The sequence below is a fragment of the Calliphora vicina genome, chromosome 5 (assembly GCF_958450345.1).
Source record: "Calliphora vicina chromosome 5, idCalVici1.1, whole genome shotgun sequence".
Classification (NCBI taxonomy): Eukaryota; Metazoa; Arthropoda; class Insecta; order Diptera; family Calliphoridae; genus Calliphora; species Calliphora vicina.
In genome coordinates, this window is record NC_088784.1 from 15,711,293 (window position 1) to 15,739,122 (window position 27,830).

General features: G+C 28.2%; 3 protein-coding genes across 5 annotated transcripts in view; 2 read left to right on the forward strand and 1 right to left on the reverse strand.

Moving 5' to 3' along the window:
• LOC135959671 (macoilin) overlaps window positions 1-8,678 on the reverse strand; it is a 28,988-nt gene extending 20,310 nt beyond the window's left edge. For 2 of the 3 annotated variants that reach the window (XM_065510677.1, XM_065510674.1), the window contains exon 1: window positions 8,346-8,678. The gene's annotated coding sequence lies outside the window, so the exon portion shown is untranslated. Of the gene's footprint in view, window positions 1-7,918; window positions 8,061-8,345 lie in introns of those variants that run through there. The other variant, XM_065510675.1, reaches the window with a different exon arrangement.
• Window positions 8,679-9,856: 1,178 nt separating this feature from the next.
• Window positions 9,857-10,963, forward strand: eEF1beta (elongation factor 1-beta). Its single transcript, XM_065511534.1, has 2 exons — window positions 9,857-10,055; window positions 10,184-10,963. Exons 1-2 carry the CDS (start codon window positions 9,976-9,978, stop codon window positions 10,770-10,772), a joined length of 669 nt encoding a protein of 222 aa, XP_065367606.1. The 5' UTR covers window positions 9,857-9,975; the 3' UTR covers window positions 10,773-10,963.
• A 2,056-nt stretch (window positions 10,964-13,019) lies between these two features.
• On the forward strand, window positions 13,020-27,620 carry LOC135960165 (lysozyme-like). The gene is made up of 3 exons (XM_065511393.1): window positions 13,020-13,181; window positions 26,964-27,134; window positions 27,196-27,620. Exons 1-3 carry the CDS (start codon window positions 13,097-13,099, stop codon window positions 27,423-27,425), a joined length of 486 nt encoding a protein of 161 aa, XP_065367465.1. The 5' UTR covers window positions 13,020-13,096; the 3' UTR covers window positions 27,426-27,620.
• The last annotated feature ends 210 nt before the right edge of the window (window positions 27,621-27,830 follow it).

A 27,830-nucleotide genomic window follows, 5' to 3' on the forward strand; every position in this document is an offset into this window, starting at 1 on the left:
AGATGAGGAAAAAAAATAAAGCAACAGGAAAATCATTTAATGACATGAAAACAAAAATACATAATTAAAACGGTATTTTATATAGAAGTATGTATATATACATATGTATGTATGTTTAAATATATGTTAGAGAGTATTTGGAGCAAATAAACTGAACATAAAACAAAACAACAATAAAATACAATATAAAATTCTTTGTATAATTCCTTATTTTATGAAAATTACATAGCAAAACGGAAACGGAAATGTTTCAATCAAACGTTTATGTATGAGGAGAGTATTCCAACAAAGCTCATAAAAAACAGCAAAAACAAAAGCCTCAATTTAAGAGTTTTATAATTATAGTAGAAGAAGCTGTAAACAAAAGAAAACTGTAAAAAAATAAAAATTTATCCACAATAATGTTTAATAATATGTATGTATATTAAATGTATATGTATGTGTATATTTTTGGGGGTTGCATGAAAAACAGGTTTTTATTTTCAATTTATTTATTTTTTGTTTGTTTTGCTTTTTTGCTCCACTTAAGGTGAGATCCTGACATTTGTTTTACTCTTTTTTATGCTTAAACATGTCTATGCTAATGAATGATAGGGGGGAGTTGGGGGTAGTTTTTTTTTGAAACTATTATTAGTTTTTTTGTTAGATTTTAAATTATTTATTGATAAGAGTAAAATTTGTTTACTGGTGAGGAAAAAAAGTAAAAGGTGTTGTGATTAGTATTGAGAGGTATGTATGTTACCATTGTTTTTATAGCCTTCACCTTCGTGAGAAGGGTATATAATTTTGTCATTCCGTTTGTAATTTCCACAATATAATTTTCCGACCCTATAAAGTATATATATTCTGGATCCTTATAGATAGCGAAGTCGATCAAGCAATGTCCGTCTGTCTGTCTCTATTTTTGACCTATATCTAGATTACTAAGTCATTAATATAGACAATATGGATATCTAATGATACATAGATATTTCAAACATCTTTGCAATGACGTATATAAGATAGTAAGTTGGACCTACAATGGGTCAAAATCGGAAAAAATATTTTTTAACCCGAATTTTTTTTCACCAAAAGTATTTTTTTGCGAAATATTAAAAAAATTTTAAAATTTAAGAAAAAAAATTTTAAAAAAACATTCGAAAAAAATAAATTTAGTTTACCTAAAAATATTTAAAATTTTTATTTTGAAGTATAATTTGGTGAAGTGTATATAAGATTCGACACAGCCGAATGTAGCTCTCCAACTTGTTAAAATTGGATTTATTCATTGATACGTGTAGCTTTATTTTTAGATAATTACACTATGCAACAAATGAAGACTTTTGGAAAAACACAAGATCATTATAGTATAGGTTCGACTCTACTACCAAAGGGTAGTAAAACCCTATACTCAGTTTGTCCATTTTGGTGACCGATTTTTTTTTATGGGCCCCCAAAGTTTCTGAAAATCAGTGGGCCCTCTAAAAAAGGTGTCATCAGTTTTGGGTTAACAGCTAATTCAGACTTTGTGTTACGGCTTAACTTTATATGCCAATAATATAGCTAAGAGTCCGCCAAATAAATTTTGTTAAAATCTGTTTCCAAAAAATAGCTTTTTCGTGCACTTTTGTTGAAAAAATATAGGAAGAAAAATTTTTTTTTTACTTTTTTTAGAATAACTTCCAGGGACTATTAATTTTTCAATAACAATATTTTGCAAAGTTGTAGCTCTGGTAAATCTGAATAACTCTTGTGAACATATCAATGCAATCCGAACATATCTAGGCATTCTAAATAGCTGTCAAAAATCACTTTGTAGCTTAAAAATTTTAGTTTTTTACTATTTTTCGACTCTAAAACTAAAATTTTTTGTTAAAAATGTATGCTCGAGTGTATACTTCTCTATTGTGCTGGAATAACGAAGAATGGGTAAATCATTATCGGTATAATTCGGGCGCATCACTTTATCCAATCTTGATCACGCAAGACCGGCTTGATACAAGATATGAAAAAACATTAAACATTTTTAAAGTGGGCATGGTTTGTGGAGCTTCTGAAGAGTAATTATATGCTTTTTATATAAGTTTTTGATATCGGTGGAAACCTTGTGACTTGGAGATTGACATTTTAGTGAAATGAATTAAGTTTGAGTTTTTTCGGACGTATTTTACCTTAAAAACTAACTATATTATAAAATAGTGATTTTCCATCAAGAAAAATAAAAACATTGAATTAATGTAAAATTTGAACAGTTACAGACATCACAATAAAATTTGGAAGTAATGTAGATCTAAATGATCTTAAGTCAATGGCATCACTACTGTTGCCATTCTTTGTTTTCAAACATCGAAATTACCAAAACGGGGAAATGTGTTCCAAAAACTGAGTTTTTTTTAAAAATAGCCCACTTTGACGTTATTTACAGTAAGATAGTAAAAACGTTTTGTAAGTATATAAACAATATATATGGCTATACAAATATGACGAGCTTTTGAGGATCGGTGCTATGCGTTTTTAGAATTTTTTACTCAAACCTAAAATTTTGTTTCAAAATTTGCCAAGTTTGGATAGGGCTGGGGGGTACAATGTCCGCTTAAGTTAGTCAAATTTTACTTTATACGTTTTTGCATTAAGTTCTCTTTCCAGATCATAAAAAAATGTGTATAGCCACGAAGAAAATTAGTTTTTTATAAAAGAAAAAATATGGGGACTTTTTTGGGAAAAAACTTAAAAAACACACGCCTACAAAGTTGAAATATATAAAAAGATGCTTCAACTTTGGATGCGTGTAACTTTTTATAGGGACGAAATAATTGTTATCAGGTTGATTTTATTTTCTTTAGAATTTTATCGCAAATATACGTCGTATATAAAAAACAAATTTCGACCTTTCGTAGGCCCATCATATATAAAATACAAAAAAAAAGATCGAGCAAAATTTAAAAAAAAAATTAAACTTAAATATCTCTTGAACTAAAAGAGATACCTACAGCTAAAAGCATATTTTTGTAGATCTTCTCAAGGACTATCTACATTTTAAATTTCAGCTCATTCAGATCATAAATGGCTTTTTGGCGATTTTTTTTTAAATGTGTGACATTGAGGGTCCACTCACTGATCCCCATTCCGAACACCTCAGCCGAGAAAATAATACAGCACAACATAGAAGTGTGGACTTGATCATACTATTTTAATAAAAAATCTTTGTTTTAGCGTAAAAAAATAGTAAAAACGAAAATTGTTAAGGTACAAAGTGATCTTTATGTGCTATTTAGAGTGACTAGACACGTTCAGAATGCATTGATATGTTCTCAAGTGTTGTTCAACTTTACCGTAGCTACAACTTTCCTAAATAGTGTTAATGAAAAATTAGGAGAACCTGGAAGTAATTCTAAAAAAAGTAAAAAAAAAAATTTTTTTTCCTATATTTTTTCAACAAAAGTGCACGAAAAAGCTATTTTTTGGAAGAAAATTGTAACAAAAATTATTTGGCGGAATCTTAGTTATATTATTGCCATATAAAGTTAAGCCGTATCACAAAGTCTGAATTAGCTGTTAACCAAAAACTGATGACACCTTTTTTAGAGGCCCAACTGATTTTCAGAAACTTTGTGGGCCCATAAAAAAAATCGGTCACCAAAATGGACAAACTGAGTATAGGGTTTTACTACCCTTTGGTAGTAGAGTCGAACCTATATAGTCATGATCGTGTGTTTTTTTCACTGTTGCACTGTGTTATGTATGTATATTAAATCTTTACAATACAAAATGTATGTAAATCAGAAATGGAAAAGTGATATTTATGTTCACTATCAATATAATATTCAAATAGTACTTTTTCACTATAATGATGATTTTTTTAGAAAATACTGGTATACTGAAGATTTTCTACAAAAAAACTTTTATAAACAAGATTTTCTATAGAAAATACTATTATACTAAAGATTTTCAATAGACAATACTGTTAAAATGAAGATTTTCCATAGAAAACACTGCTATACTGAATTTTTCTATAAAAAATATTATTGTATACAAATTTTTCTATAGAAAAACTGAAAGTTGAACCTGCAATAGATCAAAATCGGGAAAAATATTTTTAAACCGAAAAAAAATTCGATTTTTTTATTGCGAAAATTTATAAACCAATATAAAAAACGATTTTATTGCTGGATTAAAGCAAAATACTATCTGTGATAAATATTCAATTAATAAATCAGCGGTTTCAAAAATTATAAAAAAAAAATCGTAAGACAAGTCCTGTAAAAGCTCAACATTTGGGAAGAATACATCGTAAAACTACTGCAAGAAAAGCTAAATTAAAAGCAAGAGAGTCTAAGAAATTTACAAAAAATTACTGCCCGAGAGGTTATCAATAATCTAAAATTGGAAATTAGTTCTCGAATAGATAGAAGCAGCGTAAACCTCTTATTTATAAAAAACGTACTGCTTGTATACTTTTTTTAAAGGATATTTAAACTTTTCGAGACAGAAAATACAGTTTTCTTTTCGGATGAATACAAATACAAATTACGGCAGTGATGGTAGACAATTTGCCCTAAGATAAATAATATTGGAAGTGACAATATTATGGCATGAGTCTGTTTTTCAGAGCACGGTTCCGTTTCATATCATAACAGTTACTATGACAATTATGGGATACAGATCCATCTAAAATGATGTTATGTATCCATACGCTGAGGAAAATATACACCAAATCTGGAGATTCCAGCACAAGTGATTACCTCAATCCAATGAGTTAACTGCTTTTTGAAGAGGCCTTCCCAATCGCCAGATCTCAATCACATAGATAACCTATGGAATATTTTAGATCGTAAAATATGAACTCAAAAGTAAACCATGAAGGAAGCTTTTTCAAATGCGTTTTTAAAGGAATGGCAAAATATTTCAAAAGAAAACGATAGATTCTTTAATTGCAATGCAACATCGCTGTGAAGCTGTAATAAAAAAAACAAGAGAGCTAAAAATACAAATTTTAAATATTTTTAGGTAAACAAAAATTTTTTTTTCCAAAGTTGTATTTTTATTTTTCGAATTGTTATTTTAAACTTTTTAATTTTAAAATTTTTTGTTTTTTAAATTTTTTTTTGGTGAAAAAAAAATTCGGGTTAAAAAATTTTGACCCATTGTGATCCAACTTACTATGGTCTTATATACGCCGTTGCAAATGTCTTTGAAATATCTATCATTAGAATCCATATTGTCTATATTAATAACTTAGTAATCCAGATATAGGTCAAAAATCGAGGTTGTCTTGGTTTTTTCCTCATATCTCAGCCATTTGTGGACCGATTTTGCTGATTTTAAATATGAAACTTCTCTGACAGAATCATTAAAGATTTGGATCCCGAAGATATCTGGGGTCTTCAATAAATTGATTTCAAAAGACAGACAGACAGACGGACATGGATTAATCGACTGCGCTATCTATAAAGATCCAGAATATATACTTTATAGGGTCGGAAAATTATATTGTGGAAATTACAAACGGAATGACAAACTTATATATGTATACCCTTCTCACGAAGGTGAAGGGTATAAAAAGAAACCACTAAACTTACAGATTTGTTTTTTTTTATTTGATTGAAATTATTATTACAACTTACAAAAACCTGCATTGACTTTAACTTTTCGTACCAAATAGTTCGAGCACTGATGTGTTGGGAACTCCATTGAAAATGCTTTCTACTAATTGGTTTTAGAAAGATCATGATACTAAACATCCATTCGCTGACAACGGACAAGTTCTCCCGATACTCTATAATAAAATTGGAATCAGTTTGACGACAGACCTTTGATTGTTTGGCCAATTTTTAATTTGTTGAAATATTTAATAATTTCAGTACGCACTTTTTTCTCGTCACTCATTTTAAGCAGATTAACAACAAATGAACATAATTGACATTAAACATAATAACTGACACAATTTTCAAAGGTAACTGTAAAAAAATCAAATATTACTTGGGTTCAAAATTTTAAGGTTTTTTCGATCTCACTCCTTATGAACTGGCTGTTTAGAATCAAAGTTTCGAATTAATTAATTCAGTTTATACATAATTCACTAGATAAAAAATGTCAGCAATTCATTCCATAAAACCAGTCCCTACAAAAAATGTCATTAGCTACATAGAGAGACTTTTATTTGAATAGAATTCCTTCATTGCAGAATTAATTCAAAATAGACATAGTTCATAAATTCAATTTGTAAAAAAATCTAATCCAAATTTTAATTCATTAAATTTTTTGGTTTTTAATCATTTACAAAATTTGTAATAAAGATGAATTGAAGAAAACTGGAATCATTCAATACATTTTATTAAGCAATTTTGTTATAGTTTTGAATTAAAGAACACATAAATGATTCATTAAGGAATTACATTACTCCATAAAGAAGCTTTAGCTTAGAAAATGTATTGGAAATTTTGTAAATGAATGATAAAAGGAATTAATTCAATAAGGAGCAAGGGGCATAGGTGAATTTAAAATCTTTGATTGCAAATTTTATACAAAACTTAATAGCAACCTATTTAGAATATTTATTTATGGTAGCTGGTGAACATGTAATTGCCAAATACATAATTCCAAATTTTTATCTTCGAAATTAAATTTATCAAAATAATATTAACCATCTTAATTTTTAAACTAATGAAAATATGTCAAATATCTCAGAAATCTTTTTCTTCCCCTTTTCTTTTAAAAATATTGTAGAATTTTTTGTTATTGCCCGATTTATTCACAATTATTTGACGTCATAATTAAAATAAAACAAAAAAAAATTCACATACAACAAATTTCACAATTCTTTTTTCTAAACTTGGAAAATCAAGGTAAACAAGTCATAAATTAAACGAAAAACATAAACATTAAAAAAAATTAACAAAAACTCATAACTACACTAAAACCAAGGATTAATCACACCGCAAATAAAAATATGAAAATATGATGAAATAACTAGGTTGAGAGCGGAAATAGAAACGAAGGAAAAACAAAAAAACAGCAGCATCCTCACGCAATCGAACAAGGAATTAAGGAAAAAGGAAAATAAAGAACACATAAACAAAACAAAAAAGAAAGTTACGATTCGGTGATAAATATTAATACATACATACAATATAATGTAATGTAATGGTATTAGCCCACCTTTACCACAAAAACCAACAACAATACTAAATAAACGTCAACTAACATCATCATTATCATCTTGATTGTACAATTTTTAACCACCCACACTTAAAACAACAACAACACATGAAATACACAAACACAAAATATGCACTCATTCACAAAAAAAAGAAAAGGGAGACAAAAAAGAAAAGAGAGTGTTGTTATGTTGTTATTAAACATGCCTCTACAGCAGGGAAAGGCAATATTAATTTTATATTGGCTAAACATTCGTTCCGCATTAGACGGCTAAATGCGGCTATTCAGATATGATTCTGGTTCGGTTACTATTGAAAATCTGGAAGATCGGCCCACAAAAGGCTGAAATATTAGCAAATTTTTACAATAAAAAATCGCCAAAAGGCCGATATATCACTCAAATCTGGCAACAGTATGTCGTTTTCTGACATTATTATGTTTTGCTCCCCTATTCGTAACTAAAAGCAGTCGTTTTTTTGCATTTGTTTTTTCTTTGCTCTGCCGTGAAACGCAGCGCTGCCGTGAAAGTCGCTTGACAAGCGACTAATGTAAATTTACCATAGGTGCTTGAAGATTCTTGATGACCCAGGAGGTGAGCTTGATATCATGCGCATAGGAATCGCATGTGTTTGTGTGAAGTGACAGGTTTGAAGTTATTTTCTGTTGCAGAGCTTAAATTTTTTGCGCAGCAGAATTATATTTGTTTTTTTGGTTTGACAAGCAAAAAATACATTATCTCGTAAAATACGACGAACAAATAAAAATATTTAAATTAAATTACCTTCAAATTAGATTTCAACTATAATAGTTGAATTATTTTTCTTGTTGAATTCATCTTTAACCAACATCTTATTTTTTGGTTTCCACTCAATTTTATTTGTTCTATTCTTAATAAGAAAAAAAAATAATTATAATGGCCTTTTTTCAGATTTAGAGCGCAAGCATCTATAGTGATGCTGGAGGTATCATATCCTCCAGAGAATTATATTTCTACAAAAATGATAAACTTAAACTAAAATATTAGAAATCTTTAAAAAAATCCTTAGGATTTTTCACTTTACATTACTTTATGTGCAATAATTAGAATTTTGTTTTAAAAAAACTAATTTTATATATAATTTTTTACACTTTTTGTTATTTTTTTTGTAACTTTTTTAATAAATCCATATTTTTTCACTATTTTTTTATTATTAGCCAGGAATACGTACAAGATTTTTGTTGTAATATTTGCTTAAAAAAAGCCTTTTTTTACACTGCTGCTATTTTTTTCTTGTATCGTTTTGTGCACTTTTTTTATTTCGTGGCCTACGTTTTTTTTTTCTTCCAATTTTTGTATGTATAATTTAACGTTTTTATATATTCTTTTTAATTTATTTTAAATATTCATTGTATTTTTTGTATATATTATATGTTATATTTCATAAACACTGTGTTTTTTATTATTAGTTTTATATATTTTTGCAATTTTTCTCCTTCTTTTAATACAAAACAGCAGAAAATTTCTTGCTTCTTCTTGTAGATTTTCTTTTCACCACTGGTTCACCTCTAAAATGCGAAAAAAGTGCTGACAAGTTTATGTCGGTGGTAGAGTTAATGGTGACAGGGTTGTATTTGTGAAATAAACTCACCATAAGTGGAAAAAATTAGATTTGTGGAAATAATTGAATAAGAAATATAGTTGTTTTAATAGGAGAATCACAATTTTTAACTCAACTAGATTTTTGTAAATAATTGAATAAAAATACAGTTGTTTTAATAGGAGAATTACAATTTTTAACTCAACTATGCAATAACAAATTTAATTAAAATATATCCAGTAAATTTGGATTTTAAAATAAAAAAAATGGAAAGGGATCTGAAATTTTTTAACGGAAAGTCCGATTTTAATAAAATTAAATATTTGTATTTGTACTTTAAAGCCTAAGGGGGTGGAGTCTCAAGGGCTCCAATTATTTAAAAATTTGTATTACTGCGAATAAACCTAATTTTGTATAGTAAAATTTCGAATTTCTCTAATCTCATAGCTGTATTCAAAAAATTTGTATGCCCCAATATTATTCAAATATTTTGTATTTTCGTCTTGACCTTGAATAGAGACAAAAATCTCAAAAAATTTCATTTTTGTCAATTGGGTAATTCTCAATATTACATCCTAATTAATCTTTTCACTTTTGCATTTTAATCAAAAATGTTTATATAACTGTAAAAGTTCATTAAAAAGATTAATAAAAAAGTAAAATTCATTATAAAAATTTTAAATTTCCGAAAAAAAAATCAGCTAATATTTTGTTTCCTTATTTTTGCAATAATAAGTTATTAAAAATGTCATAAATTTTTGAAAAGTAAACAAAATTTCCTACACTTTGATATATAATTTGTATATTTTATATTTTCCCCTAGTAAAATTTATGTTTGAAATTATAAAAAAAAAACTGATAATCAGATTATAGTTATTTAATTTTGCTTAACAAAATCAAAAAAATTAAAGATTTGTGAAATATTATAAAAGCCGCATAAGTTATCCATTATTTTTCTAATTAACTATTCTAATAAGAACATATTTTATTTAAAAATTATAAATTCCTTTACCATTATTTCATGTGCCTAATTTTCATTGTTTTACATGTACAAAAAACGCTAATTTACCTATTCCCTTTTTTCGTGTTGCCAATTACATTTTAATTAGTGCTGCCAAGTTTGCATTTGGCCTTGGCAAATCATCTCTAAAAAGCTCGTCTCTTTCCGGTTGTCAATTTTTTGCAAGCAGCAAGCATATTAGCTGACGAACCAGATTAATTTTAAGTTTTTTAAGTAAATTTAATAATAAATATAAACAAAATGGCTTTCGGTGATGTTAAAACCCCACAAGGTCTTAAGGAATTGAACAATTTCTTGGCCGACAACAGTTACATCCAAGGGTAAGTGTATAAAATAATTACGCTAGACATGCCATCACATAAATGAGGTTATGTTCTATAAAACAATGATTTCACACGTCGGCATTTTATTAACTTGTATTTTGTTTTTTTCTTCTTGTGAATTCTAGTTATGAACCTTCCAAGGCTGATTTATCTGTGTTCGAGGCTTTAGGCAAGGCCCCCACCGGTGATGTAGCACACGTACAACGTTGGTACCGCCACATTGCCTCCTTCGAGGCCAGCGAAAAGGCTGCCTGGGGTGGTTCTGCCTTGCCACAAGTAGCCGGTGCTAAACCCACCGTTGCTGCTCCCGCAGCCGCTGCCGATGATGATGACGATGTCGATCTATTCGGCTCCGATGATGAAGAAGATGATGCTGCTGCTGCCAAGATCCGTGAGGAACGTGTAGCCGCCTATGCTGCTAAGAAATCCAAGAAACCCGCCTTAATTGCCAAATCCTCCGTGTTGCTCGATGTCAAGCCTTGGGATGATGAGACCGACATGAAGGAAATGGAAAATCACGTACGCACCATTGTTATGGACGGTTTGTTGTGGGGTGCCTCCAAATTGGTGCCAGTCGGCTATGGTATCAACAAATTGCAAATTATGTGCGTCATTGAAGATGAGAAAGTTTCCATTGATTTGTTGACCGAAAAGATTGAGGAATTCGAGGATTTCGTACAATCCGTTGATATTGCTGCCTTCAACAAGATCTAAGCTGGAGATAAAAGAACAGTTTATTGAAGAGATTAAGAAATGATTTAACACAGCATGTCATTAAAAAAATATGTTTTAATCACAGTATACAAATATATATCTGTGGTTTAAATAAAAGTGTGAAAAACATCAGCACTTTTTAATAAAGATTTGATATTGATTTTTTTAAAGTAATTTGAGCAAAACAAAAACTATTTGTGTTTTTATTGTTGATAATATGTATGTGGGGATGTCTTTAGCAGTTAAAATATGGAAGTGAAAGTCTTTTTTTTAAGGAAGTGCCACGTATGCAGTTATTTGGAACGATATTGTGTAGGTTTAGGCTTCAAATTAATTCCTTCGGCCGGACGGAATGATTTTTATTGGTCTATAAAAATTATAATTGAAATCGAACAAAATTCATTACTCTTTCGGTTTCAAAATGATCACATACCTGAATACTACCTAGTCAGCTTCATTTTAATGTTTGTAAACATTATTATTTGAGTCATACAGAATTGATCGAAATAGAAAACACGATTTTTATAGAAAATAATCTTATACACAATATTTTTTAAGGAAAATATTGATATACTCATAAATTTCTATAGAAAATAATATACTCAAGGTTTCATTACTGGTTGGTGGTATTTATATCTCCGAAAATTCTCGATTGGATTTAAATCTGAGGACTGAGCTGGCGTTTATTTTATTGTCCTGAAACCATTTTTTTTGCAAGTTTTTGTTGTGAATTTTGGATTGAATTCAGCGTTAGAGGGTCCACTGAGATAAGAACGCGATCCTTTTCTCCAAACAAAACTACTTTGAATTTATCTGTCCAAAGAACATTTCTCCATTTCTCAGCTGAGTATCTCAGGTAGAGTATCCAAAACCGAAAACCGGTCAACCGGTTTTTTCATCTTTGTAACTTTTCGGTTTTTTTAACTTTTCGGTTTTTTGACGAACCGGTTTTTGTAAGACGGTTAACCGGTTTTAATGAAATATATTTTCTAAAGCTCATTCAAACATATTTATGAAAAACATTGATACCATTTTTAAAAATATTGATTTATTTTATAGAAAATTGAAGCATTTGACAATATTTCGTAAAAGATATAAAATAATTGCATAAAGATTTCAAAAATGCTAAATTTCCATCAAATAAAATAAAAATAATCGAAACCGGTTTTTTCAAAAACACACTTTTTCGGTTAAACCAGAAACCTATTTTTTAAATTTGCCGGTTTTTTGGACAATCTACCCCCAGGTCTTCAAGTTGTTGTCTCTCAATCCCCGACGAAGAGTTTCAACACTTGCGGACACACTTAGCTCCTTTATTGCTCTGTAGCAGGCATAAATGGGGTATTCTTGTTTTGGTGACAAAATTCGGTTGCGACCTCCTGTTTTAGATTTTTTACTTAATTTTTTTGCATTTACAATAATTTTATTAAAGCACTCAGCCAATTTTATAATTACAGAATATGATTTATGTTCAGAATCCATTTTTTTTTTATAAAAGCATGATTTTCTGGTCCAATTTCTATTTCTTTTTGCATTTACAATAATTTTATTAAAGCACTCAACCAATTTTATAATTACAGAATATGATTTATGTTCAGAATCCATTTTTTTTTATAAAAGCATGATTTTCTGGTCCAATTGCTATGAAAATAAGTATTAAAATAAATATTTGATGAATTGTTTTATTTTTATTAAAAATATGTTGTTTATGAAAAAAAATTTGGAAAAGAAATATTTTGTTAAGAATTGTTTTTGTAAAAAAAAAAAATGTTGGTGAAAAAAAATTTTGATATTCTATAGAAAATACTTCATCTATAGCGAAAAATAAGTCTATAATACCTTGTTACGATCGCATCGACTTTTTCATCACTTTTATACATAAAACTAATTTTTTTTTTAAATTTCTTACATGTTTACAAGATTTATTCCCATTTGCTGTTATTTTTCATATTCAAAACTTGGTAACACTTATCTCTACCCTATTGTCTTTCTCTCTCTCCCTCTTACTCTATTTCAAGCGTGTGTCTTAACTCTTTCGTTTTCTAAACTAAAAACCGCATTAAATATTAAATAAAGCTTTTCTTACGTTATTTTTAAACTTAAAGCTTAAATTAAAGCTGTTTACTTAAACACAAAGCTGCCAGCATACAAAAATCTCTAGTATAAAAAACATTTAAATTAGTTTTAATCAGTTTAACAAACAGTGAACATCTTTATAAGCTCAAGGCTTTTTATATATAACAACAGAATTTTATTATTATACTTTAAATTATTTATTTTAAATTTATAAAAAAATATTATTAAAAAAAAAAATACTAAATAAAATGGCAAATAAAATATTGTATACCTGTTTATTGGCCAGTGTGTTTGCCGTGGCTATGATTACTTTAACCCAGGCTGATATATCAGGTAAATAAATCCTATTTAGAAATAAAATTTAAATAAATAAATTAATTTATAATAAATAAACAAATAAATAAGCCGTGTGGGTTTTTTCAATTTATAATAACAAGAAGTTTATTTTAAAATATATTGTGTTCTAAGAATTTCTTAAATATTCTTATGTATTTGGTTTTTTTCAAATCAAATCTTTAATATTTACTGGTTCCGTTTTTCAATTAAATCCGTGTTTTTTTTTATTAACTTATTTATGTATATTTGAGTTTGCATGTTTTATTGTTATTATTTTTTTTCTATTCATCATATATATTATTAGTATTTGAAAAAAAAAACTTGTTTCTAAGATTTTTTTGTTTATTTGTTTATTATTGTTAATATTATAGGGAATAATAGTTTGTCTAGTATTATTAACAATACCGTGCAAATTAACCGGTGTTTGTTTGTATGTTTGAATACAATTAGCGGATTTTCTAAAGTAATTTGAAAAGATTTCTATCTTTCACACTAAAAAAATCATGAAGTTTTATTAATAAACATAATTACACTCAGCTAAAGTACTGACGTTAAGAATAATCTTAATAATGGAAAAAATATTTACTAGCTAAATAATTAGGAAATTGTTTAATGAATGAAAAATTAATAATTGTGAAAGGCTTAAAGTTGATTATTAGAAATTATAGATTTTAATTATTCAAACAAATTTACTATAATACATATTATTGTAAACTGTTATACTTAACAATTAACCAATTGTCTAGGTTAATGTTATGCAATGCAATAAATTAATTCTAGATTTATTTTTAAAAAGAAAAACTTACAATTTTTTTTATAACATTTATAATTTGAACTGTTATACAATTAAAACAATTAAAATGTTGGGCACATTTGCAAAAAACTTGAATTTTTTATAAATTTCTTTCATATAACAGTTAAATTGTTATTTTGTTAACGTAAAAATTGTGACAAACGAGGTAAAAATGATATTATTTACATTATAACAGTTATGTTTACAACTGTTATACTTACAAAATCTTTATTAAATTAAACAATAGGAAAATATATTAAATTTATAATGAATTTAAGCCGTTTAAAGGATTCGTTTACTCACAAATTCTTAAGCTTATTTATAACTGTTATACAATTCGAAATTTAAATTTTACAAATTTTATTGAAAAAAAAAAACAGTTTTAATAGTTAATATACTCAGTATAAGTGTTATATTACAAGTTCTAATGTTTTATATCAAAAGTTCTATTTTAACTTGTATAACAGTTATATATTAAACTGTTTTATTAGAACTTTAACTGTTATATAATTTACAATTCATAAAACAATAATTTTTAACACGGATAGACATGTTTTTTACCGTATAATAGTTACAATTGAAAGTGTTATACTACTGCTATGCACATTTGAAAAGTTTTATAATATTTTTACCTTTATTTAAGGGTTTAAATAAAAGTTGTACAGTACGATTTGAATATGTCCGTTCGTCTTTCCATCTGTCTGTCTGTTGAAAATACGATATGGCCCAAACGAAAGAAGCTGTCCGGCTATAAGGTTTGTTCGGTATTGAAAATGGGCACCATGTGAAAAAGGGGAAATGTCTATTTTTGAATTAACAGCAAATTTATTAATATTCCTTATAAAGTATTTTTTAAAAACCTCTAGTGAGTATTTTCGCCATTTTTTTTCGATAAAAATACTTAAATTAATTTCAAATTATACAGAAAATAAAAATAGTATAAATTATGTATTTGAATTTTTCTGAAAGACAACATTTCGGGAAATATTAAAAAAGCAAAACAATATCAAAATTCGTATTACTGTCTGGTCCAGAGCCTTTCGAAGTAGACCAATTTTTTATATAAATTTCAACTTTAGACAACATTTTCTCTAATCGCATAGCTGCTTTCAAAAAGTTAAGATCTGTTTTGTATAACCCAATATTTTCTTCAATATTGTGCAAAGGGATTTCATAGCCCGGAACTTGGTGCCTTCAATAGATCCAAAAATCCAAAAAATCACAATTTTGGAAATTTTGAAAAGTTTTTTGGGAATTGTAGGATTGTCAATAATAAATAAGAAAATTCTTTTTCAATTTAGCATTTGGATGAACAATTTTTATATAACTATAAAGTTTTATTCAAAACAATTCATAAACAACACTTTTATTGCATTTTAAAAATTAAAATTTTCAAAAAAAATCAGCTAACATTTTTTATTTCCATATTTTTGCAAAAAGTCTTTTATAATTTTTTTAATTCTTAAAAATTGTATAAATTATTGAAAAGAAGACATAATTTGCTACACATTGATATATAATATGTATAACTTATCTTTTCCATTAGTATCATTAATGGCTTCAAAAGTTATAACTCGCTGTAATTAGCTTCATCTTTGGTAATGCAGTAGTCGGCAATGCAGTGTACAAAAAAAATATATTACAAAATGGCAAGTTTCTGTAAATTTTCAGTTTGTTGTTGATTTTGAATACATTAATTTTACTAGTGGAAAAAATAAGATGTATTTGGCAACATTTGGTGCATCAACAATAAATAATTTGAGATTTTACGAAATTGATTTGATCGCAATGAAATTTTGTGATTGTGGGGATTTTATTCACAAAAAAAAATTGTCTGCTAATCAATTCATCAACCCAGTAAAAAGTATTAGGTCCATGTTAAGATTAAAACCTACTACCATTCAAAAATCTCCTAACTTTCACTGAAAGTGGTATGAGAAAAAAAAGATGGAAATAAATCTGTAACTTCTAAACCCTTAGTCCAATTTGAATGAAATTTCACATGCGCAAAGAGGAAGTGTTGTCGTTTTGTCGTGTTTAAGTTTTTGTCGTGTTTAAGTGTTGAATTTGGACCTCATGACCCCACCACGAGCGGGACCAGGGGTCCCTAAAGTAGGACACCTTGGGTATGTTCAATTTTAAAAATTATCCTATTTCTTCGTTTGTGTTCATTTTCAAAAAACTTACATATATAGAATCTTCTCATCGATCACTATATAAAACCTCGTCGTAGCTATCAATTATCTTTTATAGCTTAGGAGATATTTGCATTTGAAAATTAAATTTTCAACATTTTTACCCACCCTACTCCATTTTTTTGATGACCGTGGTTCCAAATATTTCCCGATTTTCTCCACTTTTTTATATGATTAACAACAGATGTATATATCAAATAAAGAAAGAATTGGTCCAAAGTTAGATGCATTTGAATTTAAAAAATAAAAAAGGCGATTTTTTCGCTATTTTTTGGGGAAAAAAGTACTTTTATTCTTTTGAAGTTATCTAAAAAATTTCTGAGAGGATGTATAATGAATTTGTACTTTTTGAAAAGCTAACATTACATCAAATATTTTAAATGGAAAAAAAATTATAATTTTTGATACCGAGGGGACCAGGTCCATTAAAAAAATACCTATTTCTTATGTAAAATTCAACTTTAGAGCAAAAATTCTCAAATCGCATAGTCAATATCAAATTATAATAATCTATTTTAGATGGCTCACTACGTTCTTAATTATTTTTTAAAGGGTTCCGATAACCCCGCCCCTAGTATGGATATTATAGCCAAAAAACGAAAAAAATCCATTTTTGGAATTTTTCAATACTTTTTTGGGAATTGCGGTATTCCTGATTACAAATTTCAAAATTTGTTTTCATTTTTCCATTTTCAATATAAGAATCTATATAAGTGTAAAATTTCATTACAAAATATTCATAAACAAAAATGTTATTTCAATTTGAAAAATTTGTATCTATGCCAAAACTCATTAAAAAGCATTTTTTGTCATATTTTTCAAAAAAGTGTTCCATGAATTTGTTCATTGTCAAAAGTTATATACATTATTGGAAAGTAGACAAAATCTTCTATCCATTGATGTCTACATTATGTTTTTTACGTGGCAAATTAATTAGGGAAAACCTAACAACTCGCTGAGAATTTACCTGAGAATTATTGCAAAAAAGTGATAATTTTCACAGGCTCATATCTTGCAAACAGTTTGGAACTTTGATTTACTCTTTGAGGCAAAGTTGTAGCCCTTCTCATAAAGAACAGAAATGGTGAACATATAAAATCAAAAAAACTTCATCTTTAAGATCAAAATCGCAAAAAACTTTAAAAAAATTCGAAATAAATTTAGAAATAATTTGTTTGTAAAGCAGCCTAAAAGTATGCTTTAGTTTATAATAATTTAATAGTATATGGCCTAAAAAATTTAATGTACTGCATTATCATACTATTACTCCTGACAAACTGCTGATTTTTACTGCTGGAAGACAATATTAAGCTGAGAAATAAAATTCTAAATTTTAAAATACTGGGGTGAAATTACCGCATTCGATATAGAGTAAAATTGATCGTAATTTTCTTATTTGAGATTATGGCATTCGATATCGAGCAAGAAATTTAGTACATTTTATCATAATTTCGATATCGAAATCATTTTTCGATACGATAGCTCATTCGATCACGAATGCGGTAATTTGGCCCCTGAGTTAAAGTTTTCAGTTTTTTTCTTACTTTCAATATTGGTTTACTGGGTATATTTAATAATGCTAAAATATGTTAACGATTTTAAAACACTTTCCATATAAAGTAAAAGTTTCCAAGAATATTCTTTTAAAGAATATAAATTAAAAAATCTCAAATTTATAATGATTTGTAACCAATAAAGGTTAAAGAACTTTAGATATTTTTTTAATTCTTACAAACAATCAATTAAATTTATAATGAAATATTAGAAATATTAAGTGTGGGTTGTGTAAAAACCATAAGACTAGATAGAGATAGTAAACTCACGTTATTGAAATGATGAAATCATATTTGTTTAACAAAAAATTGAAATTGAAAAAAAAATAGGTCATATGTTATATGTTATAATTTGTAGCAGATAAGCTGATTATTTAAAAGAAATATAATATTCACTTACGGTATTATTTTTTCTTTGAAATGAAATTTGATTTAATTGAATTTTAGTTGTATTTTTTTTTTAATAATTTGGAATCCTATTATGACATTGTTTTGGGGGATTTGTTTATTAATAATTTTTAGAGGTTTTTTTAAGCAAATTTCATTTAAATTAACATGCATGACATGTTATTGTTAATGTTTATATTTTAACAATTGTGTTATTATTATTATTATTACATTGATAATGGAAAAAAGTATTTGTATGTGAAAAAAAAAAGTTTTGAAATTCATACAATTGGCCAGCTATGTTAAGAGTGAGTCAAAATGCAAACAATCTTTTTTTTTGGTTTTAAATTGTTTGCATTTTTATTTTGTTTTTTTCCTAAAAAAAAACAAATAAATAAAATATCAATAAAAATTGTTTAAATTTACTTTTCAATAAAGTTTATATTTTATTTGTTTAGAATGTAGTGAGAAATTTTCAAAAATAAATACAACACGGGGAAGGGGAAAGAATTAATGAAGATTGGTTGAAAGAAGCCAGCACAGATCTGAAATTTATAGCTGGATAGAATTAAAAATTATCATTATGTTTGAGTAAAATAAAGATTAAGAGTTCGGCTGTGCCGAAATAAAGATTGAACATTATTTTTTTTTGAAAAAAAATTTTAAGCTGAAAAAACTTGGTATTTTTTCCGATTTTGACCCATTGTAGGTCCGTGTTACTAAGACGTTATATATGTCATTGGAAAGGTCTTTAAAATACCTATCATTAGATATCCATATTGTCTATATTAATGACTAAGTAATTCAGATATAAATAAAAGTTCAATAATCGAGGTAGTGGTGGTTTTTTGCTTATATCTCAGCCATTTGTTAACCGATTCTCCCGATTTTAAAGAAGAACTGAATCGGGACTATGGCGGATACATCGATGTATGAATCATGTATGTAAGTTATTTGGGGGCTAGATTAAAAATATTTTTTTGGAAATTTTTTTTTGCTGAAAATATTCCGGTTAAAAAATATTTTTCCCGATTTTAAGCCGTTGTAGGTTCGAATTACTATGTCGTTATATATGTCATTGGTAAGGTCTTTAAAATATCTATCATTAGATATCCATATTGTCTATCTGAATTACTAATGACTAATTCAGATATAAATAAAAGTTCAATAATCGAGGTAGTCGTGGTTTTTTATTTATATCTCAGCCATTTGTTAACCGATTTTCTCGATTTTAAATAAGAACCGAAGCGGGACCATGGCGGATACATTGATGTCTGAATCATGTATGTAAGATATTTGGGGGCCAGATTGAAATTTTTTTTTAAAATTTTTTTTTTTGCTGAAAAATTTCGGTTTAAAATGTTTTTCCCGATTTTAACCCATTGTAGGTCCGAACTATTATGTCGTTATATATGTCATTGGAAAGGTCTTTTAAATATCTATCATTAGATATCCATATTGTCTATAGTAATGACTTAGTAATTCAGATATAAATAAAAGTTCAAAAATCGAGGTAGTCGTGGTTTTTTGCTTATATCTCAGCCATTTGTTAACCGATTTTCTCGATTTTAAATAAGAACCGAAGCGGGACCATGGCAGATACATTGATGTCTGAATCATTTATGAAGTTATTTGGGGGCTAGATTGATTTTTTTAAAAAATTTTTTTTTTGTTGAATAAATTCGGTTCAAAAAAAATATTTTTCCCGATTTTGACCCATTGTAGGTCCGTGTTACTATGGCGTTATATACGTCATTGGAAAGGTCTTTAAAATATCTATCATTAGATATCCATATTGTCTATATTAATGACTTAGTAAAACAGATGTAAATAAAAGTTCAAGATTCGAGGTAGTCGTGATTACTTGCTTATATCTCAGCCATTTGTTAACCGATTTTATCGATTTTAAATAAGAACCGAATCGGGACCATGGCAGATACATTGATGTATGAATAATGTATGGAAGTTGTTTGGGGATAGATTGAAAATATTTTTTTTGAAAAAAAATTTTTACTGAAAAAACTCGGTTTAAAAAAATATTTTTCCCAATTTTAACCCATTGTAGGTCCGAATTATTATGTCGTTATATATGTCATTGGAAAGGCCTTTAAAATATCTATCATTAGATATCCATATTGTCTATATTAATGACTAAGTAATTCAGATATAAATAAAAGTTCAAAATTCGAGGTAGTGGTGGTTTTTTGCTCATAACTCAGCCATTTGTTAACCGATTTTCTCGGTTTTAAATAGCAGCCAAACCGGAACTATAACGGATACATTGATGTCTGAATCATGTATGTAAGTTATTTGGGGGCTAGATTGAAATTTTTTTTGCTTAAAAATTTCGGTTTAAATATTTTTCTCGATTTTAACCCATTGCAGGTTCGAATTACTATGTCGTTATGTATGTCATTGGAAAGATCTTTAAAATATCTATCATTAGATATCCATATTGTCTATATTAATGACTAAGTAATTCAGATATAAATAAAAGTTCAAAATTCGAGGTAGTAGTGGTTTTTTGCTCATATCTCAGCCATTTGTTAACCGATTTTCTCAATTTTAAACAGCATTCGAACTGGGACTATAACGGATATACTGATGTATGATTCAAGCATGTAAGTTATTTGGGGTCAACGGAAACTAGATTTCAACATACAGACGGATAGAGGGAAATGGTTATATTGATTCCGCTTTCTGAAACGATCAAAAACATATAATTTATGGGGTCTCAAATGGAAAAACTGAATGACAAACATAAAAATGATTTTCCCCTTTAAATTTTTACCTTGGCTTATGTCCTTAAACTATTCCCCATAATTTAACACCATCATTAATCATTTCATAGAATATTGTTTTTGAAAATTCCCTCCATCCATGATGAAAGCAATTAAAATTTATTCATATTTCATTTCAAAATAATCCAACAAACTAGTCCACCTTTAAAACTCTGCTACAAAATTGATTCATCTTTAGATTATTTTTACACTTAAACAAGATTTAAAAAAAGCATTAATAAAATATAAAAAAACAACAGTTAATTTTAGCTAGCAAAATATTCTTGGGATGTTGCAAAACTAGTTGGTTGTCAGCTTCAAATTCATTATCACAAACAGACTCATCATACTGGGACTTGTTCACTCACTCCCTTGTAGCAAAACCTCTACAAACAGTCGTTTGCTTTAGACATGAGGAAACTAACTATATTTATTTTTCATTCATTCATTTTTTTATTTATTTATTTATTGTAGTTTAGGGTTCAGGGCCGTTCAATATACATATAAGCTGTAGTTTAGAGAATTGATACTTAATTGAAGTTTCTTTAAAGCAGTTACTCTTCAGCTGTTATTTAAATTTAAATATAGGCGTTTGTTTTCATATCTCTTGAGAAATTGACAGGAAATGCAATTGATCTTACTTACAATTCAACTTAGCTAAAAACATGTTAAATGGGAAATTGTCGTCAATATTGACAATTAAACAATTGCTTGGCACAATATATTGTAATAAAAGTTAATGACTTTGGTAGATAATCTTAAATGATTTATTGCTTGTCTGGTTTTGTATTTTTAGTTTTTGTTATACGAGCACGAAATTGTTGCTTAGTTCAAATGACAGCTAATTAATTTGTCTTAATATTCTAAAACAGTGAATAGTTTATGAAATGGTTATAAAGTTAGAAAATTCTAACTTCAATTTAAGCTTCAATTGCGGTTTTTTTATACAGTACAATTTCAGCTTAATTCATGGTTCTTTATACAGCTTTAATAGTGTTTTTTCATACAGTCCATTTCTATCTTTAATAAATGATTTTTATACAGTCCAATTCCATCTTCAATTGTGGATATTTTTACACTCCAATTCCTGCTTAAATCGTGGTTTGATATACAATCCAATTCCAGATACAACCATAATTCTTTTCACAGTCCAACTCCAGCTTTAATAGTGGTTATATATACAGTTCGATTCGAGCTTAAGTCGTGATTATTAACACAGTTTAATTACAGTTACAGTTATATTCACAGTCCAATTCCAGCTTCAATTATGTATCTTTATGCAGCTAAATTCCTTCTTCAATAGCTGTTCTTTATACAGTACAATTACAGTCCAATTCCAGCTTCAATTATGGTTCTTTATACAGTTCAATTCCTTCTCCAACTGAAGTTCTTTATACAGTACTATTACAGTTTCAATTGTGGTTCTCTATTCTGTTCAGTTCCAGCTTTAATCGTAGTTCTTTGTGCAGTTGAATTCCAGCTTCAATTATTGATTTTTATACAGTTCAATTCCTTCTTCAATTTAGGTTATTTATACAGTACAATTACAGTTTTAATTGTGGATCTTTATACAGTCCAATTTCGTAGTCGCGGTTCTTAATGCAGTTCAATTCCAGCTTCAATTATGGATATTTATGCAGCTCAATCTTTCATCAATTGAAGTTCTTTATACAGTAGAATTGCAGTTTCAATTTTGATTATTTATACAGTACAATTTAAGCTTCAGTCGTGGTCCTTTATGCATTTGAATTTTAACTTGAATTATGGATCTTCATACAGTTCAATTTCTTCTTCAATTGATGTTCTTTATACAGTCCAAATCCAACTTCTTTTATGGTTCTTTATACAGTCGACTCCCAGCTTAAATTATATTACTTTATACAAGTCAATTCCTTCTTCAATAGATATTATTTATACAGTACAAAACGGTTTCAATCTTGATTCTTAATACAGTCCAATTCCAGTTTCAATTATGGTTCTTTATACTGTTGATTTCCAACTTAAATTATGAGTCTTTATACAGCTCAATTTCTTCTTCAATTGATGTTCTTTATACAGTACAATTACAGTTTCAAACGTGGTTCTTTATGCAGTCGAAATCCAGCTTCAATTATGGATCTTTATACAGCTTAATTCCATCTTCAATATATCTTATTTATACAGTACAATTACGGTTCATTTTACAGTCCAATTCCAGACTCAATCATGGTTCTTTATGCAGTTGAATTCCAGCTTCAATTATGGATCTTTATACAGCCTAATTCCATCTTGAATAGATCTTCTTTATACAGTACAATTACGGTTCTTTATACAGTCCAATTCCAGAGTCAATCATGATTCTTTATGCAGTTGAATTCCAGCTTCAATTATGGATCTTTATACAGCCTAATTCCATCTTCTATAGATCTTATTTATACAGTACAATGACGGTTCTAAATACAGGCCAATTCTGGACTCAATCATGGTTCTTTATACAGTTGAATTCCAGCTTCAATTATGGATCTTTATACAGCTCAATTCCATCTTCAATAGATCTTCTTTATACAGTACAATTTCGTTTCTTTATACAGTCCAATTCCAGACTCAATCATGGCTCTTTATACAGTACAATTACGGACTCAATCATGGTTCTTTATACAGTTGAATTCCAGCTTAAATTATGGATCTTTATACAGTCCAATTAATTCTTCAATTAAATTTATTTATGTCTTACAATAACAGTTTTGTTCATAGTTCTTTATACAGTACAATTAGAGCTTCAATTGTGGTTATTTATTTAATACAATTCTAGCTTCAATCCAAGTCCTATATATAGTTCAAATCAAACTTCAATCGTAGTTATTTATTTAGCGAAATTTTAGCATGAATCTAGCTTCAATCATGGTTCTTTATAAATCAAATTCTAGCCTGAATCTAGCTTCAATCATGCTGCTCTTTTCAAACAAATTCTAGCCTGAATCTGGCTTCAATCGTGGTTCTTTATTTAGTCAAATTCTAGCCTGAATCTGGCTTCAATCGTGCTGCTTTATTTAGTCTAATTCAAGCCGGAATCTGGCTTCAATCGTGGTTCTTTATTTAATTAAATTCTAGCCTTAATCTTGCTTCAATTGTGGTTCTTTATTTAATCTAATTCAAACCTGAATCTTGCTTCAATCGTGGTTCTTTATTTAATTAAATTCTAGCCTTAATCTTGCTTCAATCGTGGTTCTTTATTTAGTCTAATTCAATCCTGAATCTGGCTTCAATCGTGGTTCTTTATTTAATTAAATTCTAGCGTGAATCTCGCTTCAATTGTGGTTCTTTATTTAATTAAATTTTAGCCTTTATTTATTCGAATTGTAGCCAGAATTTTGCTTCAATCGTGGTTCTTTATTTATTCGAGTTATAGCCTGAATCTAGCTTTAAAATTCTAGCCTGAATCCAGCTTTAATCATGGTTCCTCTTTTAATAAATTTTTAGCCTACAGCATGCTGCATTACTAAGTCAAATTCTGGCCTGAATCTAGCTTCAATCATGCTGCTTTACTAAGTCAAATTGTAGCCTGAAAATAGCTTCAATCGTCATTCTTTATTTAGTAAAATTCAAGCCTGAATCCAGCTTCAATGGTGCTGCTTTATAAATTCTAGCCAGAATCTAGCTTAATCTTTATTTAATCAAATTTTAGCCTGAATCTAGCTTTGATCGCGGTTCTTCATTTAATCAAATTCAATCAAGCTTCAATCGTGGTTCTTTATTTAATCAAATTTTAGCCTGAATCTAGCTTCAATCATGCTGCTTTATTAATCAAGTTCTAGCCTGAATTCAGAGTCAATCATGACGCTTTTTTTAATAATAGTCAAGCCTGAATCTAGTTTCAATCCTGGTTCTTTATTTAGTCAAACTCTAGCCTGAATCTTTATTTAGTAAAATTCAAGCCTGAATCCAGCTTCAATGGTGCTGCTTTACAAATTCTAGCCTGAATCTAGCTTTAATCGTTGTTCTTTATTTAATCAAATTAAATCAAGCTTCAATCGTGGTTCTTTATTTAATCAAATTTTAGCCTGAATATAGCTTCAATCAAGCTGCTTTTTTAACCAAGTTCTAGCATGAATTCAGAGTCAATCATGACACTTTTTTTAATAATAGTCAAGCCTGAATCTAGTTTCAATCGTGGTTCTTTATTTAGTCAAACTCTAGCCTGAATCCAGCTTCAATTATGCTGTTTTTTATAGTCAAACTCTAGCCTGAATCGAGCATCAATCATGCTGCTTTTTCCAATCAAATTCTAGCCTAAATCGTGCTGCTTAATGAAGTAAAATTCAAACCTAAATCTAGCTTTAATCACGGTTCCTCTTTTAATCAATTTTTAGCCTACAGCATGCTGCATCACTAAGTCAAATTCTGGCCTGAATCTAGCTGCTTTACTAAGTCAAATTGTAGCCTGAAAATAGATTCATTCGTAATTCTTTATTTAGTAAAATTCAAGCCTGAATCCAGCTTCAATGGTGCTGCTTTACAAATTCTTGCCTGAATCTAGCTTTAATCGTTATTCTTTATTTAATCAAATTCAATCAAGCTTCAATCGTGGTTCTTTATTTAATCAAATTTTAGCCTGAATCTAGCTTCAATCATGCTACTTTTTTAACCAAGTTCTAGCCTGAATTCAGAGTCAATCATGACGCTTTTTTTTAATAATAGTCAAGCCTGAATCTAGCTTCAATCGTGGTTCTTTATTTAGTCAAACTCTAGCCTGAATCCAGCTTCAATTACGCTGTTTTTTATAATCAAACTCTAGCCGGAATCGAGCTTCAATCACGGTTCCTTATTTAATCAAATGTTAGCCTAAAGCATGCTGCTTTACTAAGTCAAATTGTGGACGGAATCTAGCTTCAATCGTGTTTTTTAGTCAAATTCTCGACTGAATCTAGCTTCAATCGTGGTTATATTTTTAGCTTAAATTTTGCTGCATTATTTAGTAAACTTCTAGATCCAATAGTGCTGCTGTATTTGGTCAAATTCTAGCTTAAATTGAGGTTCTTTTATTAGTCAAATTTTAGATACAAAAGTCATGTTTTATTAAGTCAAATTCTAGCTTTAATCATGCAGCTTTATTTAGTCAAATTCTAGTACAATCTTGGGTTTTTATTTGCTAAATTTCTAGCTTCTAGGGTCGATTTCTATTTAGTAAAATTCTATTTAAAAATCCTCCAGATACCTTACCGGTTTATATGTTAGCTATTATCTAACTTATTGCTATATTAATTAATCGAAAATCTTAAGATTTCTAGGAAATTCAAATTAAACATTTTTTCCTAGTAATTCTTCATAGAAAAGTATTGAATCCAAGCTTATCTTTTTAAACTTTTGCTAAACAAATTAAAAATGTTATCAATTTTCAATGACCTAAAAAACGTATTTACGTTTCAATTTGTTTATTTCATGTTCTTTATTTCTATATTTTTTTGTTCTGAACAAACAAATAATTTATTAATAAGAAAATATTTTCAAAATGTTATTGCTTTCTTGTTACGACAAATCAAAGCAGGTTTTATTTAATTTTTTTTTTGTTAATGAATTTCAAATTCCTCTAATATGATTTAAATCCCTCATAAAATACAGACATTTAAATAATTAGATACAGATTTAATGTGACAAATAAATTAAAACGTTTTATTATATTATTTGAGAATATTTGAAATATTAAATACAAAAACAAGTAGATGGATGATAAATGAAATGACGAAACGTTTTAAAAATATCATATGAAATCAATTGTATCTACTCTATATTGAAAATAAACTTGTATGGAAAAATATTAAAAACGAAATAAAAAAGTGAAAGAAATTTTAAATAAGAAATGCAAATGAATATTTCTAAAGTATGAGTAAAGAATTTCTAGGGTTTTTTCTTAACCACAGATTTTTATGAAACGCGTGAGGAATTTTGAACTGATAACACGCATTATTAATCTAAATATATAGCTAGTCTTATTCTGTCTTATAAATTCTTGTGGTTTTGTATTTTTCTTTGTTTATATTTAAGAAATTGATTTAAATTATGTTGTATTTTCATGATTTATTTTTTCTTTTTAGAAAAACCCGTCACCGATGTCTGTTTGGGTTGCATTTGTGAGGCCATTAGTGGCTGCAATCAAACAGCCTATTGCGGCGGTGGTGTCTGTGGCCTGTTCCGCATTACCTGGGCTTACTGGGCCGATGGCGGTAAACTGACCATTAACAATGAAGATCCTGCCTCTGAAACTGGTAAGTTTTAATATAATATTCAATATAGTTAAAAAAATAATAATTTCCTTTTTTTATTTAGCCTATGCCAACTGTGTCAATGATCCCTACTGTGCTGCCAACACCATTCAGAACTACATGCGCAAATACTCTCAAGATTGTAATGATGATAATGCCGTGGATTGTTACGATTATGCTGCCATCCATAAGTTGGGCGCCTATGCTTGCAAGGGTGAATTATCCTACCAATATGGCAGCAAATTGTCCACATGTTTAAGTAGTTTTGGCGGCATTAATGTTCGTTCGAATTAAATGCATTTGGAGTGAATTACAAAAAGACGCCATTTTTTTAAAATACTTATTTAAATTACTTTATGTTAAATTAAGTTTTTTTTTACATACTTATTTTATTATAATTATTAATTTTAAAAAAACAGACAAGAGAAATCAGTAAACTTATGCTTAAAGATAATGTTATGAAATAAATAAAATTAAATTAAAGAAAAACGTCCAGCTAAACGAACTTAATATGCAAACAACACAAAAGTAGGGTCACACATGGCAAATATTTGATGAAGGAGACGTAACCGCTAAATAAATAATATTTGAATTCATTTATTTGTTTCAAAAACTTATTTCAATTAGGATGATTGAAAACAAATATTTAGTTTTATTATACCCTTCACCTTCGTGAGATGGGTATATATAGTTTGTCAT